This window comes from Dendronephthya gigantea, unplaced genomic scaffold (assembly GCF_004324835.1).
Source record: "Dendronephthya gigantea isolate DGI-Jeju-01 unplaced genomic scaffold, DenGig_1.0 000065F, whole genome shotgun sequence".
Taxonomy (NCBI): Eukaryota; Metazoa; Cnidaria; class Anthozoa; order Malacalcyonacea; family Nephtheidae; genus Dendronephthya; species Dendronephthya gigantea.
The window spans coordinates 1,200,304-1,217,632 of NW_021163075.1; the positions used below are offsets into that span (position 1 = coordinate 1,200,304).

General features: G+C 36.5%; 2 protein-coding genes across 2 annotated transcripts; both read right to left on the reverse strand.

Annotated features, from left to right (window-relative positions):
• Positions 1 to 1,832: 1,832 nt before the first annotated feature.
• Positions 1,833 to 8,499, reverse strand: LOC114530740 (tyrosine-protein phosphatase non-receptor type 20-like). Its single transcript, XM_028552350.1, has 13 exons — positions 7,709 to 8,499; positions 7,502 to 7,627; positions 7,025 to 7,168; positions 6,415 to 6,592; positions 5,681 to 5,856; positions 5,250 to 5,331; positions 4,679 to 4,740; positions 4,384 to 4,515; positions 3,849 to 3,980; positions 3,332 to 3,483; positions 3,085 to 3,253; positions 2,716 to 2,748; positions 1,833 to 2,611 (listed from the first exon to the last, which is right to left on the reverse strand). Exons 1-13 carry the CDS (start codon positions 8,453 to 8,455, stop codon positions 2,594 to 2,596), a joined length of 2,151 nt encoding a protein of 716 aa, XP_028408151.1. The 5' UTR covers positions 8,456 to 8,499; the 3' UTR covers positions 1,833 to 2,593.
• Positions 8,500 to 9,207: 708 nt separating this feature from the next.
• LOC114530719 (melanoma-associated antigen E1-like) lies at positions 9,208 to 13,578 on the reverse strand. Its single transcript, XM_028552324.1, has 2 exons — positions 13,258 to 13,578; positions 9,208 to 9,797 (listed from the first exon to the last, which is right to left on the reverse strand). The coding sequence occupies exons 1-2, from the start codon at positions 13,325 to 13,327 to the stop codon at positions 9,208 to 9,210; spliced, it is 660 nt and encodes a 219-aa protein (XP_028408125.1). The 5' UTR covers positions 13,328 to 13,578.
• Between the last annotated feature and the right edge of the window lie 3,751 nt (positions 13,579 to 17,329).

Sequence of the window (17,329 nt, forward strand, 5' to 3'; positions counted from 1 at the left end):
TTGATAAAATTGTATCAATTATCGATAGGTTTTTTCCACCGGGTGTGATTGCCAGTGGAAAATCGTTCGTTAAAATTCAGAAATTGGCGGATTAATAAACGATAGCTAATAAGATAATCCAGAACTGTAACCCAGTAACTGCAGAAAAATTATTTATCCCTGTTTCTAGGAAACCTCAAACAAAGATTAGACTCTTTATTTTGCCTGAAATGTTTTACTGTAAATTTTAGGCAATTGCTGAACAACATAAGACATATATTTGGTTGATGGATTGATGGGGATTTTAAATTACAATTCACATAATCCCAGGGATTTATATTACAATCCCAGTAATCACGAAATAGTTCTTTTAACTATATATAACTGCAGACAGAGCCTGTTAATTTCAAATCGAAATATATATTGATCAAATTTGACAATCATCAATCAAATCAATTTGCGGTACCCCTTTTAAGCAATCAGCGACGTGCATGGACGACGTCATCAATATAACGGGTCATTGAAATAAAATGGATAATTAAAAACCTATGAGAGATTCAGCCGTCGTCCACATTCTGTTTCCAAGGGCAAATCTTAAGCCTAGCCTCCATTTGTCGTAATTGTTGTGAACAAATCATTTTTGTCAATGAGAAATAGTCCAGATGTAAATTTCTAAAGAATTGAATGAACCAAATGTTTCAACGTCTTATTTCTCACAACATTCATGATTCATACGATACGGTAATTATACTATAACTTTCATAGTACGCGCGTGCTGATTGGTCGAGAAGCGTGTTTCTTGAACCGGTATAGAAACACGCGACTTTTACCGCCGAAATTGACATGCGAAGTAATGTAATGAGAATTTGTAATTTAATCTTTTAATTTAAAAAAATCTTTTTATTGAGTTATATTATAAAAGAAATAGAAAATATTTTTCCTGTATTTGTATACAGTTATAGAAACACTTGTGGAAGTTTGGGAGAAGTCGAAATAACGTGTAAAATCCCAATGATTATTTCTCGTTTTTCCAAACTCTCACGCGTGTTTATGTAACTATATAGAAACATGCAAAATGTTTTCTATTTTTTAATTATACAACTCCCTATCACAGCATCTATTTAAAGGTGTGTTTCAGCCGCGTTTCCGTCCCACGTCATTACACGTTTTAACGTTACTGGTTGTACATGACGACTTAACGCACTATTAGTCAATCAGAGCCTGAATTCGTTGATAATATAATTAAAACAAGTTATGAAAACAATTCGCAAACTCAGCTTCGCCTAATTACAACTGGCAACACACATTATGAGTCGTTGGATCATCAAAAGCCATGCTAAAAACGAGCTAAACGAACTTCTCTAAATGAACGTCTGCTAAATGAACGTCTTCTAAATGAACGTCTTCTAAATGAACGTCTTCTAAATGAACGTCTTCTAAATGAACGTCTTCTAAATGAATGAACGTCTTCTAAATGAATGGACGTCTTCTAAATGAACGTCTTCTAAATGAACGTCTTCTAAATGAACGTCTTCTAAATGAACGTTTTCTAAATGAACGTCTTCTAAATGAACGTCTTCTAAATGAATTAACGTCTTCTATGAACGTCTTCTAAATGAACGTCTTCTAAATGAACGTCTTCTAAATGAACATCTTCTAAATGAACGTCTTCTAAATGAACGTCTTCTAAATGAACGTCTTCTAAATGAACGTCTTCTAAACGAATGAACGTCTTCTAAATGAATGAACGTCTTCTAAATTAATGAACGTCTTCTAAATTAATGAACGTCATCTAAATAAACGTCTTCTAAATGAACGTATACACTTTTTATTTAACATTGTACATCTTAATGCAAATATATTGAAAAAAATATATACAATATATGGCAAGTGTTCTAAATGTGCCTGCATGTTTACACATATTCGTACAAATCAAGCATTAAAATATAGTGTATGTTCTTCTACACACTTTGTTTTCTTCAGAGGAGCGTGTAATTGAAGAATAGATCTAGAAATATTCCATGTTTAATATATTTTATGTAAATTTAATGATTTCGCAATGGGATTTTGGTCTCCCTCAATGATCACAGCCTCTTTAAGTTTAATGTTTTATCGATTGATTACACAATCGATGGAATTTTGATAGTCTATTCAAAATCTATATCATGATTGTGTCATCGATAGATAGAGCAATGTTGTAATAATTTAATCTCAATCAATTTGTCCTTACTACTTAAAACTATAATGTTCTTTCACTACTAGTATATCTGTGTCAAGATATTGTGCTCCTGCAAAGATGACGTATCACATAATCCGTCCGCCATTTTGGGCGTCTTTTATCCAACCGATTACTAAAAATCCTTGAAACTTTGCACGTCTTTAAAAATCCAGCCGAAAATATGAGCAAAAATAATACAATATCAGTTGCCTTCTATATGATCATTTTTTCATGACTATCAGTTTTCTAATTTGCTAACAAAATGGCCAAAGACAAATAGAACAAACTGACGTCCCTTGCAAGAGCTCAATAGATTGAATTTTGGTTTAACGGCAAATCCACAGTCTTCGATGGTCAGCGTTGCTCTGTGGTTGTGGATTTCAGTATTAGACTCCATCAGAGTTTCGAGTCAGACTGTATATTCAGAAAAAAAGACATGTTATCAAAACTGACGTATGTGTTAAAAGCTTCAGATGCACGCAAGCAAATCAAGGACTAGTCTACGATCGTTTTCTTACCGTTGATGCACTGTCTGTAATAGTCTTCAGCACCTTGATAAAACACAAAATTTATTGAGAAAGCATCCTTGCAGAGAATATGTAGTAACGTAACTAATAATGGCTCAGAATGGGCAAATCCTAACCCAAGGGCGGGGGGAGGTGTCTAGAATGTACTGTACTAGAATTAGGGGAAGTTGTAAGGTTACTAGGTTGTAACATGGTAATGGAGAACCCTTTCAATATTTTGCCAGGGCCCCAGATTAATGTCATGTCGAATATGCCGCATATTTGTACAGTGTTTACAAGTTTCTCGTTTGTACAGTTGCAGAGTTTTGACTGAAATATCCTGACAAGAGAGGCCATATATACAAACAAAAATCGACTTACTTTAAATATATATTTGTAAAGATCTTTGGATGAAACGACTCCTTCTCGATCGCTTCTCATCTTGTTAACGCAGTCGAAGACATCCACAACAGATTTCTTGTCGCTCTCTGTGTATACGCGTAGCCCAATAGCCGTTGCTATGGCAACCCCCGCATAACCTTGGCCATTTCTATAAATTTAATAGTTGACAAATACTATTCAATTCAATCTACGTCGATGGGTTTTATTGACGGAAGAAATGACGTACTTGCAGTGTACAACGACTGGTGATTTAGGATTTTCCATTCTCGACTTATCGACACTTCGCATGAACTGGACAAATCCTTTCACATCAGGGAATCCTTCATCCGGCCAGGATTTGAAGCGGAAATGGCGAAGTGTTTTGGTTAAATCGTTTTCCTTTAAAAAACAGGTATTCTTGCAATCAAGATAAATGTTAAGTGCAGAAAAGAAACAGTTTTCTGTGAGCAGAAAACAGATTTTAGAAACTGTTTCCTGCTAACCGTCGGTCACAGTAAAATATCACTAAACAAGCCAGTTGTCGGCTAAAAACTGTAGGGAATATTGGCACTGAACTCCTTTTAGATTTAAAGATGGTGAAAGAGTTATCTCCCCAGTTTCTAAAGGTCATTGCATAAAACGGTCCCAGTTTCTAAATAACATTGCATCAAATTTGCACAAATTGTGTTATCAACCAATAACCGTCAACCAATAACCAAGTTTTGATAATTTTAACGGCTGTACTAGAAAGAAATATACTGTACCTGACTGTTTTTCAAGATAAACGTGGTGATGTTGAATGTTGCATTAGTCTCTGACCTCTCTGTTTTCACTTGCATATGCCCGTAAATGGTCAAGGAATTCTCGTGATCCATCCAGTAATTATGGAAGTTTTCCTACGATTGCAAAAATTTAATGAATGATAATAAGTAATTTAAGGCGCTGTTACACCATGCAACTTTCCTTGCAACTTGCAATGCAATTCTACGTCTAAGGTATCTGAAGTTGTCAAATACGAACATTTCTTACGATCGATAACGTTTTCTGAGCATATCGAACACTCTTTACCATCCCTCAAAATTAGAATTGCAATGCAAGTTGCAAGGAAAGTTGCATAGTGTAACAGTACCTTTAATAATAGGCAAAATTTCCGTTGATTTGGAAAAGAAAAAGCCCTCCCAGCACAAAAAATCTTTACTGGTTTGAGTGGAGTTTTGAAGATTGCCAGACTTCTAGACCATGAATTATGAATTCATTGAAATGGTGTTTAATTATATATACGAACTAATATTTACGTACCAAGTCCTTCTCGGAATCGTTGACCATCACAATAGTTGAGACATCAAGTTGCCACACCATTGACCAGAAGTCTCTCATTGTGTTTGGCAAAGGGTGTTGTGTTGCAATAAAACTGTTCGCACCATGGTGATCCTACATGAAGTAGTTGAATTATACAGAAATCGTTCGTTAAGTTCAAATAACACAGAGCAGAAACTCGGAAGAGCAAAATCCTAAGTTCGCTTTGAGAGTGACACGCCTTTGGCAGTCTAAACATCGCGTTTAAAAGTATTGAAATTATCCACCAAAACTTTACCTTTACGAAATTGGCGTTGATATAATCATTTTCTCCCTCTAATTTGACCCTCGTCTCCGGTTCTAGGTATGTTTGGGAAAATATTTAGTAAAATATACAACCGAATTGTCAAACGCGGAAACCAAATTTATCCCAGCAAAGAATTCACACGTTTTCCAATTAATTTCCGTATCACATTTTCAACTAGAATTTAAATTTTGCTTATTGCATCGTTTATGCAACTTTTCCCTTGTAACATTGGTATAATGATATTTTAATACCATGCATAAAAATGCATTCACAGACATAACACGCTATGCAGACGTTACTTTACTTTATCACAACCCAACATCTCTTAGTAATAGTGCATAAGACTCAGATGTATATATGAAATGAATATTGTGATGATGCTACTCTGAGTCACCAACCGGCTAAGCTCACCAAAAGGTCGCGGGTTCAAACGCGGGTTCTACCCAAACCAAAGATTCGATTCACGCCGTGGTCAAGCTAATTTTTCAGCTTAGCTTAAACTCAGAGTAGCATCATCACAATATTCATTCCAACAGTTCTTTCAGATAATGGAATGACTTACTTGGTACATTACTGGCTTCTCTGTTCTTATCGATAGTAGCGTTTGGGTATGTCTTCGGATCTGTCTTTGTTTGATCCAAGTCCTAAAAATGAAATTTTTATCTCATCAGGTTTAAGAAGTATCACGCGTGAATATATGGTAAAGAGAAACGAAACGTCATGTTGCATTTTTCATCTAGCTTTACGGCGAGAAGCACCGACGTGAAAATGTAAGTCTACACATATATAAGAATTCCCATTCTGTACGAGGGACGCCATTTTGAATTTTATATTCATCCTAATGTATCATGGGTGACTCCGAACATGATTGAGTTGTTATAAAGACGCAACAATGACGTTTCCTGAATAGGGGTTCCTACTCCGTTCAACCCATAATGCATCGTAATTCAAGATGGCGTTGCATTTTGTAAATAAGCAAATTGTGTGGATCACCTCGTATTCTTTGTTTCTCTTGTCCTCCCCACCCGTATCTTCATTTAACTTTGCTACATCTTGTATAGCCATGTGAACTGGAGCGGGTGGGATAACTAAGAGTGTTCCGGGGGGTGCGACACTAGGTTTTTTCTCCTCTTTGATCGGTTCGATTGCAACATCAGCCACTGTCATTCCTTGAGGGAATACAACAGTGAATAATTCCTCAAAGTCGAGCCTTTGTAATCACACGAAAACCTCGACCTTGACTAATAATCTGACCTCGGATTATTACGCGTAAGCACCTAAGCGGGCTTTTCAAAATGGCGGCGAGTATTATTTTTTGTCAACGTGGATATGACATGAATAAGACTCGACTAATGAGGAAAAAACTCGACAAACGTAACATTGCGAGACTGCACAACTCTTTTACCAATATGCCCGGTGTAATCGTTTACGTCTAGCAAAATATGAAATTGATTGTGATTTATATCATTGATTTCTTTATCAATGACAATAACAATGAAAAACGCGCTCATTTTATGTGTTTACTGTTACGCGGAACTGACCAGTGCTTGCTTGAGTAAAAAAAGTTTTTTTTTTAAAGCAACGATTCAGACTTGAAGGTAGTAGAAATTTGCCATAAGATGAACGAGTTTTGCCCTTTCGACTTCCGGCGAAAGACAGGGAACCTCGTGATTGGGTTTCAAATCTTTGTGGAAAACGTAGTCAATGGATGAATCTTGTGTATGTACCTAATTCATCGTCAGTGTCCTCTCCTTCCCCAAGTGGTGCTTTCTTCCCTTCCTCTGTACCATCACTTAGCTGTTTGTTGTCGTCATTCTCAGGCTGTGTCTTAAGAGAGGCCTGGACTTTCTTTTTCACCAAAGACTCGTCAGGTTGATCTTTGAACGTCGAGATTCTTTCTGATACCTGCAGGTATTGTATATAAAAACATAAATAAACCTAACTACAAAAGCTTTGGATGTGAGCGGACCCTGTGGGAGGAACTAGTTTTCGATTATAACTCGATGGTATTTCTAATAGAAAATGATGATCTATCCTACAGATCTTCTTCAATAGCCGTCATACTGTTTTATTTGGAATTCTTGTCTTGAAGTATCCACGCCCTAAAGTATTTTATTTTTATGGAGGGGTGACCTTTATTAGCTTTGGCATACTCTGAACGACTATTCAAATGTTTTCAAATTCAAATGTTATGTAGGAATAGCACTGAATGCATTCTTCAAACTTATTTCCTTCTTTTGCCTATATTCCCGCTTCTATATTAGAGGCGTTTTCACTAAGTGGTAATAATTAACTCGTGGACCCTGACTTTCGGTATTACGTCCCTGCTTGACTTACCGGCGTGTGCGTTCCTTCATTTTCGTCAAATCCATCGTTGACGAGAACTGTGGACTCCTTTTTGGCGCCGTCGATGTTATCCATGGCAAAATAGTTTGGGCTTCGTTCAACATCCTTGTTATCTGGCTTCCTGTGAGTGCAGCACTTGAAAAAACAAAGAATGGTTTAGGTTAGTGTTTACACAAAAATCTATTATAACTTAACTTATTGACTGTGAAAGCAATGAATTTCTACGGACCGAGATATTTATAACTCGAAATTTACATAGCGGGACAAATCGTCAGGCTGGCTACGCCACTGTTTCTACCAGGCAGAATGTTCTTAACTTCAATCATAGACAAATTTGCTGGGACAAACATGGAAAAAATTTGAAAAATATTTACATATCCTTCATGTATAAACCGGAGTTATACCAGTGGGCTCGTAACGGAGCCGGAGAGGGAGGGGGGATTACAAATAGGAGCAAGAAGAACGTACCAGGTAGATTACGGCAATCACCAGGATAATTCCTAAGGTTATTCCAACAGCCAACCATATTTTCTCAGTTTCAGTCAAGCTCTCCGGCTTAGGCGCCTTTTTACCACCAAATTTAACGTTAGTTATCTAAACAAGACGGATAATGATTTTATCAAGAAACTAGTATTCTCTTTAAAGACCGTTAATGGATTCCCAATGCAATCTTACTTTGTCCTCAAACAGATTTCCTAGTTTTCTCAACAGTCCGGTATCGAGCAAGTCCTTCAATCCTTCCCCGGCTGCTATGGTAACCTCATCTGCGTCTGGGCCGATCACGGAAAACCAAACATCGATCTCCTCTATGTTATGATCCGGGTTCGCGCAATTCTTGGCGCCGTTCACGATGTATATATCAGTGGGTTTCAATTGATTACCTTTTTGGTCATACGATCTCTCCGCGATCTTCTCCCTAAAGTGTTCCTTGATTACCGTGCAGAATTCTTTCCACGTATATTTCATTGTGACAATCACATACACGTTAGGTTCAGGTACAGATGGTTTTTCAGTCGGCTCTGGCATACTCGTTTGTCCTTTTGGGTCAGACATAAAAGATTTCACATCTACTTCGAATGCACCAAGTGTTCCATCTTGTATTTTATCCTGGACTACATTTCCAGCATTTTTTTTTGAAATGCCATTAGGATCTGGTCCTTTCACTCCAAACACCAACTTAGATTTGGTGATCAGACTGCCGCATTTTAAATCTTCAACCGTCAAGCTACATTCTTGTTTTGCAAATGCATCGATACCACAAATTTGAGACTTCCAATAGTTTTGGAAAGTGAAAAAGTGAATCGATCGCTTCTCTGTGTATTCCTTAGAACAATCATCAAGTAGTTGACGTAATATTTTTGATTCTTGTTTCTGTTCCTCAGTTTGACCGCTGGATTCGGTGTTGATTTTAGTCAGTGTCATAAATATGAAATATTTATAGTAGGTTTTGTCTTGGACGAATGGGGTTGGGGTTCGGGAAGCTGATGCTTCAGGTCTTGTGGCAACTGACGATGTTGGTTTAATGTCAAATGATGATGTTGGTTTGGGGAAAAATGATGATGTTGGTTTAATTTCAAATGACGATGTTGGTTTAATTTCAAATGACGATGTTGGTTTAATGTCAAATGATGATGTTGGTTTGGGGACAAATGATGATGTTGGTTTAATTTCAAATGACGATGTTGGTTTAATTTCAAATGACGATGTTGGTTTAATGTCAAATGATGATGTTGGTTTGGGGACAAATGATAATGTTGGTTTAATTTCAAATAATGATGTTGTTTTAGGGGGGGCGAACAATGATGGAGAAATTCCACTAACATTTCCTGTTACAAAAGGCACGGATGAATTAAGACTGTGTGTTGCTGTTGGAGCAATTCTACTAGGAATTCCTGTTATAACAGGCCCGGATGAATTAAGACTGTGTGTTGCCGTTTGAGTAATTCCACTAGAAATTACTGTTACGACAGGCCCGGATGAATTAAGACTGTATGTTGCCGCGGAATCATTTCCACTACCATTTCCTGTTACAAAAGGCACGGATGAATTAAGACTGTGTGTTGCCGTTTGAGTAATTCCACTAGAATTTACTGTTATAACAGGCCCGGATGAATGAAGACTGTATGTTGCCGCGGAATCATTTCCACTACCATTGTACAAAAGGCACGGATGAATTAAGACTGTGTGTTGCCGTTTGAGTAATTCCAACTAGAATTTACTGTTATAACAGGCCCGGATGAATGAAGACTGTATGTTGCCGCGGAATCATTTCCACTACCATTTCCTGTTACAAAAGGCACGGATGAATTAAGACTGTGTGTTGCCGTTTGAGTAATTCCACTAGAATTTACTGTTATAACAGGCCCGGATGAATGAAGACTGTATGTTGCCGCGGAATCATTTCCACTAGCATTTCCTGTTACAAAAGGCACGGATGAATTAAGACTGTGTGTTGCCGTTGGAGTAATTCCACTAGAATTTCCTGTTATAACAGGCCCGGATGAATTAAGACTGTGTGTTGCCGTTGGAGTAATTCCACTAGAATTTACTGTTATAACAGGCCCGGATGAATTAAGACTGTGTGTTGCCGTTGGAGTAATTCCACTAGAATTTCCTGTTACAAAAGGCACGGATGAATTAAGACTGTGTGTTGCCGCGGAATCATTTCCACTAGAATTTCTTGATACACCAGGCGTAGGCATATAGGCATGACTTGCTGCCGCCACAGCAGACGAGCTGGTGATCTGGGTGGTCACAACTTGTACTGTGAAAAATGCGCATGTATTATAATATTGGATGTAATTGGATGGATATTTAACAAGTCAAAATGTCGCTATATCTTTTTGCATGCAGTGAATTGTGGTTTTAATGAAAAACATAGAAACATAGTTTCCATAGAAACAGTTCCTTATAGTCAATTCGCAAAGAATTGTTCCAGAACTTCATTCGGTAATGTTTTTTATCACGATAAATTCTAAAATTGATCTGCGGACATAATATTTCATAGCATTATTGCTGAAGTATGGAATTTCATGCAGAAATCAGTGCAGGATATACTATGGATGGAGTGTGTTCAATTAATATACATAGGATATTACACGCGGTTGCGAGTAAATATGGATTATAGCCTAAACTTTAAAGTAGAATAAATTTTACTTATCTATGTTTTAATTTGTATTTCCAACATTAATTTCGTTTTATATACGAAGGAAAGACCCTTTGTATTTTCACCATAGCAAAAATAAAAATGGCGGGAAAATTTTTGAAATTCGTTATGTCATCCCTAAAACGTGACATACGGAAAATATCCGCACTGTACCCCGGATGTAGTGGCGTATGAGCTCTACGAGTGTTTTAGTTCTCAGTAAAATACCCTCATCCATAAAATAAATTTAGATACTCCCACGCAGATAAACAATTTGTCTACTGCTCAATTGTAAATTGTCTATTCCAGATGAATCAGAGGAATATTTTCAGCAGGGTAACCAAGATACGCAAAAAACAATAATACATCTATTTCTTTCACTTACACCTTTTTTGGTCATCATCAGTTCATTCAATACGCGCCAATTTGTGAGCGGTAAAATTTACAGCAAGTTAGTGTTGAAAAGATCTATACAAGATCTTTCATATATATATATAACATTAATACGAAATAGCAATTCCCAAGAACTGAAAACTGATAGGTAGACAATGGTAATACCACAATGGTAACAGTATTCTCACTGTGAGTTTCACCAAACAATACCATAATAATAAAGAAAAACATGGGTGTATCAGATCCCATTAAAGTAATCGCTTCACACTCAATGAATAAGTTGATATAAAGGCATGAGTGAAACAGTATTTTTTCACATTTTGCTACAAAGACGGCCTGCCCTGCGGAGGAGTTTTTCATTACACCAAGGTATTGTTCGGTGGAGCGAGCAATGGGAATATATTACCATGCAGACTGTGAAAACCGTAAAAAATTCGTTTCCTCAGATTCACTTTGAACCAATTTTTTTTAATCAATTGTTTGGCTGCTTTTACCAAATAAAGATTTGGGTTTTTAAACACGAAATTTTAATATGAAAAGTACAACATGAAATTTGTCGTTCGTTACTGGTTAGTAGCCACGTACGTACTTGCTTTTCTTAGCCTAGCTCATTTTATTTTTAAGGAAATTGCATGGACCTACTGGGCGCCATCGCTGACTCGCTGTAACGATACATATCTTTAAACTAAATACTGTTTTATTTTTAACCCACGGTCAATATGTTAACTGTTTAAGTAAACATAATACTAGTTCCCTCGCAACCGCGACTTTCTTGCAAAAGGCGAATTGTTCTCCGTTGCGTCCCTGTTTTAGTTTATCTGGTGGATAATAAATGTCTACCGTACTCTTTTGAGACAAAACACCCTTCTAAATTAGCTTTCACTTGCCTGCAAACTGCTAGCAAGTTTGTGCGAAAATATTAAACACCACGCTTGAATAAACACTGCTCTTTTTTCTCACGGTCACAGGAAATATTTGAAACATGCATTACGAAGCAATTCAAGTACTTAATTCGTCACGAGAGACTTACAGCTTTTACACTGGATGTTCCATTTTCATGAAACGATATAGCTACGTACTGAAGTTTATATTTTTCGATATGTATTAAAATTAGTTTTAAATTTGACGATATATTTGGTTTGGCACTTTCGAAACATCTGAAGTGGGCGGCAATTATGATTCCCTTAGTGGGCAGGTGAAAAAGATGTAGAAATATTTACTAGAGCACCATAGTTCCAGTTTCGAGTTTGCTAAAAATCTGACAGTATTTTGTAAATAAAATTGTCCGTTTGAGGATTTCTTCGCATTCCTTGTACGAAATCTAATCCAGCGAGAAACTCGTGCATGACAATCAAGGCTTATCAATAAATAAAGATATCCGGCCTAAATTTACACATAAAAAGCTATGCGGTCCAAAAATGAACCTTTTCCTCATTTTTGGCTTGTTCAAAAAAGTCAACCCATGTATCGTTGAATTTGCGTGCAGTATATATAGCAAGTAGTATACATACCACATTTTAACACTAAAATAAAAGGCTTCCAAAAGCTTTTAGGTATTTCCGCTTTATATGGACTTGGATATCATTTAGGTATTTATTTTGGCTATTCAGTAATTTTAGTGTCGCTTTTTCGTGATCTTGAAAAGGAATTTGTCATGAATGTCTGGCTTTTATCGCCAAACAAATTGACGAAATATCGCAATAAATATGACGCAAGAATAACAAGTGAAATATAGTCAAGTTTGTTAGGAATGTCAGAATTATGTAATCTTAAAACAAGGTATATATGCGTTCTAAGTCTTTTGAGAGAACATATAAGACGTATATACTCGCTAAAACTTATATATTCAAAAAATATTTTCAAATATAGTAAAATTTCATAATTTTTGTATTGTTGACATTATAGGACAGTAAGGTCTAACGACACTCGTGTACGTTGTTCGCAAGGTAATAACAGAAGACTATGAGTTGATCTGATTTCTCAAAGCATTAATCCGACCTTTAGACAAGTGCCAATAGATTGTAATGTGGACACTAAATTCTTGTCCTATATATAATTCGAGTTAAGGCCTAGGCCTGGTTGTGGTAGGCAACGATACGAACGCAAAATCAACAACATTTTTCTATGCCTGTCAAACAAAACGCAGGCAAGAGGTGTCGAATAACATTATTTTATATAAAATCCTTCCGGTTGTCATAAAGTGAATCATATACGTATTGCATGGAGATTGCTATTTCCGAGCCTTTTGGCAATATTCATGTGCTAACTTGCATGCCCACACAGGTTAGTTTCGAAATGCCAAGACTAATGGACACACTGTTAGCGTCGGTTTATCAAAAATTAATCCGTTTTATTGACTTTATTAATGGCTGCGAACTTCATATTAAAATGAAGATGAACTATGAGGCAAATCAGCTTATAAAGGCATTTTAAAAGGTGAAATTATTGCAATAAGGGCTTATCATATCGGTTAAACGCATATATATCGGAGAGAAGTTACTCTCATAAATTTCGAGCCGGGAAGAAATATTTAATTGTAACAAATGGAAAATGCGTTACGTTTGCATTTGACCACCTGTACGACAATGTAACATTTTATAGGCCTTGTTTTAGCGCTTTCTATTAATATGTGCATAAGTCATTTCGATAGAGTATAAACCGTGATATCGTCCTAAACTTTACATACCTTTTGAAACCAGTACGGTAAACACGCACAGCGTAATCCACATCATTTTGGAAGAGTCTTTCGGGCACATAAACAGCTGGAAAGGTATAAACTTCGGTCGTCAAAGCCTGAGTAAGCTTTGCCTCGTTGTTTTCCGTTAATCCCTAAAGGAAATGTTCGAAATTGCTTCGTGAATGAGGACTTAATGAAATCGATAATAAGAATACAACTTTAGGCCGAAAGTAAACATTAAACGTCCCGTGAGCAAGCCCGAATATAATGATACGGATTAGACAACACCCTGTATAAACAAAATTATGTACAGAATCCAGAGGCTGTTGACTCTCTGAGCTGCAACGTTTTACAATATAATCCGGTCAATATAATGGCTAAGTATCCCTTATAACTCGCTTACCTTGGGATCGTTTTCGCCAATCCTTTAAGAGACTGTATCAGCTATATGACTGAAGAGTGTTTTCAGGAAGCTTTGACAATCTTGCCTCGCGCGCGGCGATTCTACTAATAGTCACATGTGATGATTTTACTCCGGTCGTTCACAACAAACTTCTCATGTTACAATAAAAATGACTCCCACGCATTTGAACTATCGGTAGAATGCAAATAGAATAGATATGGAGGTCTCGGAATTCTTAAGTGTTGTGAAGTCTGAAGTCTAAACTGCAGCTGTGAAATATATATATATACTAAGTTAATATGCTCTGACTTCTGGGACCTCAAAGGTTTGAAAACGATGTTTCTTCCACATCCATGCAGTCATTCATTCATTTGTCGAAGGTAGTCCGTATTGTCGGTATTGCATGAGTCATTGCGAGGACCCCCATCTTTAATACCGTCATTCGCGTCGCTTGAAAATGCTATAAAAGAGTCCATTATGGGGAAATTATAATCCTAAATCGCCAGGATTTTTCCAATTTCAAGCGTAATCGGTCTTGTATATTTTTAACCGTTGCCTTATATATAATTATATGAAATATCGATCAACAATAACAACTATGCAAGACTCACGCGGGTGGCTAAAGTTGACCTTAGCCATGTGAGATATTTTTTTATTGGAATATGTAAATAACTACTTTAACCGCTTTTACCCAGGACGGTGTTGCTTAATGTGAGTAAATGTATCATGCATCACCGAAGTCATTCCTATTTATTAGCTTGAGATGGAAAGAGGGGACGTGTTTTGTAATTTCAATCCGGTGCATTATTTTACGATACGTGTGGTTGCCTGAATGGTTGTTTTTCTATCATATTTACACGTATTTTAAATTACATATTTGGTCTACATTTTTTCTAGCTTCTAGAAAATTGAGGATTAACATTGACGCGTATATACATATATGCATGCATGTGGCACATTCCAAGTTGAAATGTTTGTGCGTTTGTCTGCGTTTTATAGATTTAAATATCATATTTCATTGCATGAATTTGAACATGAATTTGAAGAAATTCACACACGCTATCCGTTTTTTGACCTACGCAGAGACGGCAGGGACTTTAGTACCAAACGTCCTAATTTTAAGTCGGTTAGACATTTTACGCAACAGAAGTTTCGCCCATTTTAAAGCCTGATTCCAAGAACGCGTTTTCGTAGCGAAATTTTCTATTGAATTTGAAACCACCCGATTCTACTAGTACTTGTTTGCGATTATAATGACATCAAAAGCAGAAAGCTGGATATTACACGAAGTCTGATTGACTGGTTAGTTTTGTGCAGCCAATCAAACTTCGTGTAAAATCAGACTTACTCCGTTTGACGTCATTATGGGAAAGGTTTATTCAACAAAAAAGGCGAAATATTTTGTATTTTGCTAGAAAATTTCGTTCATCGAATCAAGGTTTGATATATGATACTAATCTTCATGAAATAGCAAAATATGTCAAACGTGCCCTGTCAGGCTTGTATTTAAATAATTTATCCAAAGATGACCAATTTATATGTATATGGATCTCAAAGGTAGTCGGCATGTCTACGAGCCTGATAGCTTCGTAGATCACGTTCCTGTTCGTATTTTATTTATTTTTGCTTTATTCTGATTTATTTATATATTTGACACATTGGAAACGACTAAATCGGTCAGTTATATAAGGTCACGGCAAATTTGTACATCAATCAGTATCTGTCTTTTTTGACTAACCCTGTATCACGTCTCACTTTTCAAATTTCCCTTCCGTAGGCTTACGATAATACCCATTCCAATGTCAACGAAAACGTAATTTCAAATGGGGCATTTTAGGGGGACACACTGTACATTGTTCTTGTCATGGTCATTAAATATTGGAGAGGGTGCTAATTAAGGGGAATATTCGAAATGTAAATAGTTTGGGGTGAGTAACTATGATTTATTTCCAGATTACATAGTGTTGTGAAATACGAAAAGCGTACACAAACTTCAAAGTCGTTTTTGGTGTATAAGATTTGGATCTATTTAACAGTTATTCTGCGAACTCGAGTGGTATATGAGCTGATATTATATACACAAACTTTGTCGCCCTTTCGGTGCATTTTGGTGTGCTATTATCAACTAAAGCTTGGATTTCTATTTCACTCAACTCCCCAAATCTTTCAGCCATTTTGTTTACTTTCTCTACTAGACAGATATGAGCTAATATCTATCTAGTAGCCAACCAATGAAATTGCAGCATACTAGCTCATATCTGGCGCTTGTGTGTATAATAATATGATTTATTGCTAATGCAAATCCCTAACATAAAATCCTGATCTCCCCTCCATCTGTATATACTGGCTCTTGACTTCTCTAGAGTATCTCTGGTCGTTTTTTTTTCGCCCGACTCAAGTTGAGGAATGGTTAATTCTACTTCGAAATTGCATTGATATGTGCTTTTTTTATATCCTTTTTTGACCTTTGGGAGTTGAGACACTGCGAGAGCGATTCAACATCTGTCTGAGGTGTAAGAGAAAACTTTAGTGCGTTCAAGGTTCTTCAAGCTTTATGCGTGGGGCTGCATGTCAGCTCTGTAACTTTAATCCAATGTAAAATTATGCAAGCAAAGCATGCATAAATTTCCGCGTTTTCAGCGAAAAGCGTCGTTTTTATCATTGTATGAATCATCGACGACCAGACACTCGTACGATTGTATTATGAACAATTCATGAAAGAGTTCAATTTTCAGCTCGAAAATAAATAAAGATGGAATTGAGGTTTGCATGTTAACATACGGTTTGTTTACGTTTTGAACTTCTAAACGTTTAAAATACGTTGTTTTGTCTGAATATCAAACAGCATTTAGGTTTCGCTATGCCTTTAAATGAATATGAAGTAGTGTTTTTGATCAGGAAATCCAGTGTTCTCGCGATATCAATGTCCTGCAAATGTTTAAGAACGCTATATCATGAGCTTTACTATGGAATGTTCTATTGAAACAAGCCATGTAACTATGGTATACATATAAACAAACTATGACGGGCATCGCGGTGGATTAAATGATAGCTCGATTTGCATATTCAAATTTTTACTAGAAAGTCTGTAAACAAGAATTTAAACTATTTTGAATGTAGGGTAGGTAGGCGACAGGAAATGGATTTTTCAGGAAAATGTGGGTAGATAGTCGCCAATAGCGACAATAAAAATAATAATATTAGTATAATAATATAATTTAGCAAATACCGTGAAATGTGCCGAATATTATAAACCGTGGACTTCGCATTTAATTTGAAGTTTTTTTCATGCAAAAGTCGTGTTGGTTGGCAAAGAAAAGTGCAGTTAATACTTCGTAAGAGAGCAAGAATAAAAAAAGCACGGGTACTTGTATGGTCAAATGATAAAAGTTTTATATTTCATACATTTTATATTAATTCAAATGTCAGATTTCATGACAACATGCTCGCACGCGGAGGTGTTAACCGGGATCCGAAGTTTCCAGAAGTTTCGAGCCTCCTGAGGTGCACACCACGAACCGGAAGTATGTTTGGTTTTCCTCTCATGCCATTTCCGGAACGTTTGTTGTAGTTAATTTCTTCCCACAAACTAAGAAACATTTAAAATACTCCCTTATTTATGAAAGAGAAAAATTACACATTCTTGTGCATCACGAGCAATTTTCGGTGGCCATTTTA

What these genes read in the sequence shown, in the direction of transcription:
- LOC114530740 (XM_028552350.1), bottom strand. Translation starts at nt 8,455, where the DNA reads ATGACACTGACTAAAATCAACACCGAATCCAGCGGTCAAACTGAGGAA. An exon ending in ATGAAGGAACGCACACGCCG is followed by an intron (nt 6,593 to 7,024) that starts GTAAGTCAAGCA and finishes CAATACCTGCAG; the next exon opens with GTATCAGAAAGAATCTCGAC. An exon ending in TCAACGCCAATTTCGTAAAG is followed by an intron (nt 4,516 to 4,678) that starts GTAAAGTTTTGG and finishes TACTTCATGTAG; the next exon opens with GATCACCATGGTGCGAACAG.
- LOC114530719 (XM_028552324.1), bottom strand. Translation starts at nt 13,327, where the DNA reads ATGTGCCCGAAAGACTCTTCCAAAATGATGTGGATTACGCTGTGCGTG. An exon ending in TACCGTACTGGTTTCAAAAG is followed by an intron (nt 9,798 to 13,257) that starts GTATGTAAAGTT and finishes CATTTTTCACAG; the next exon opens with TACAAGTTGTGACCACCCAG.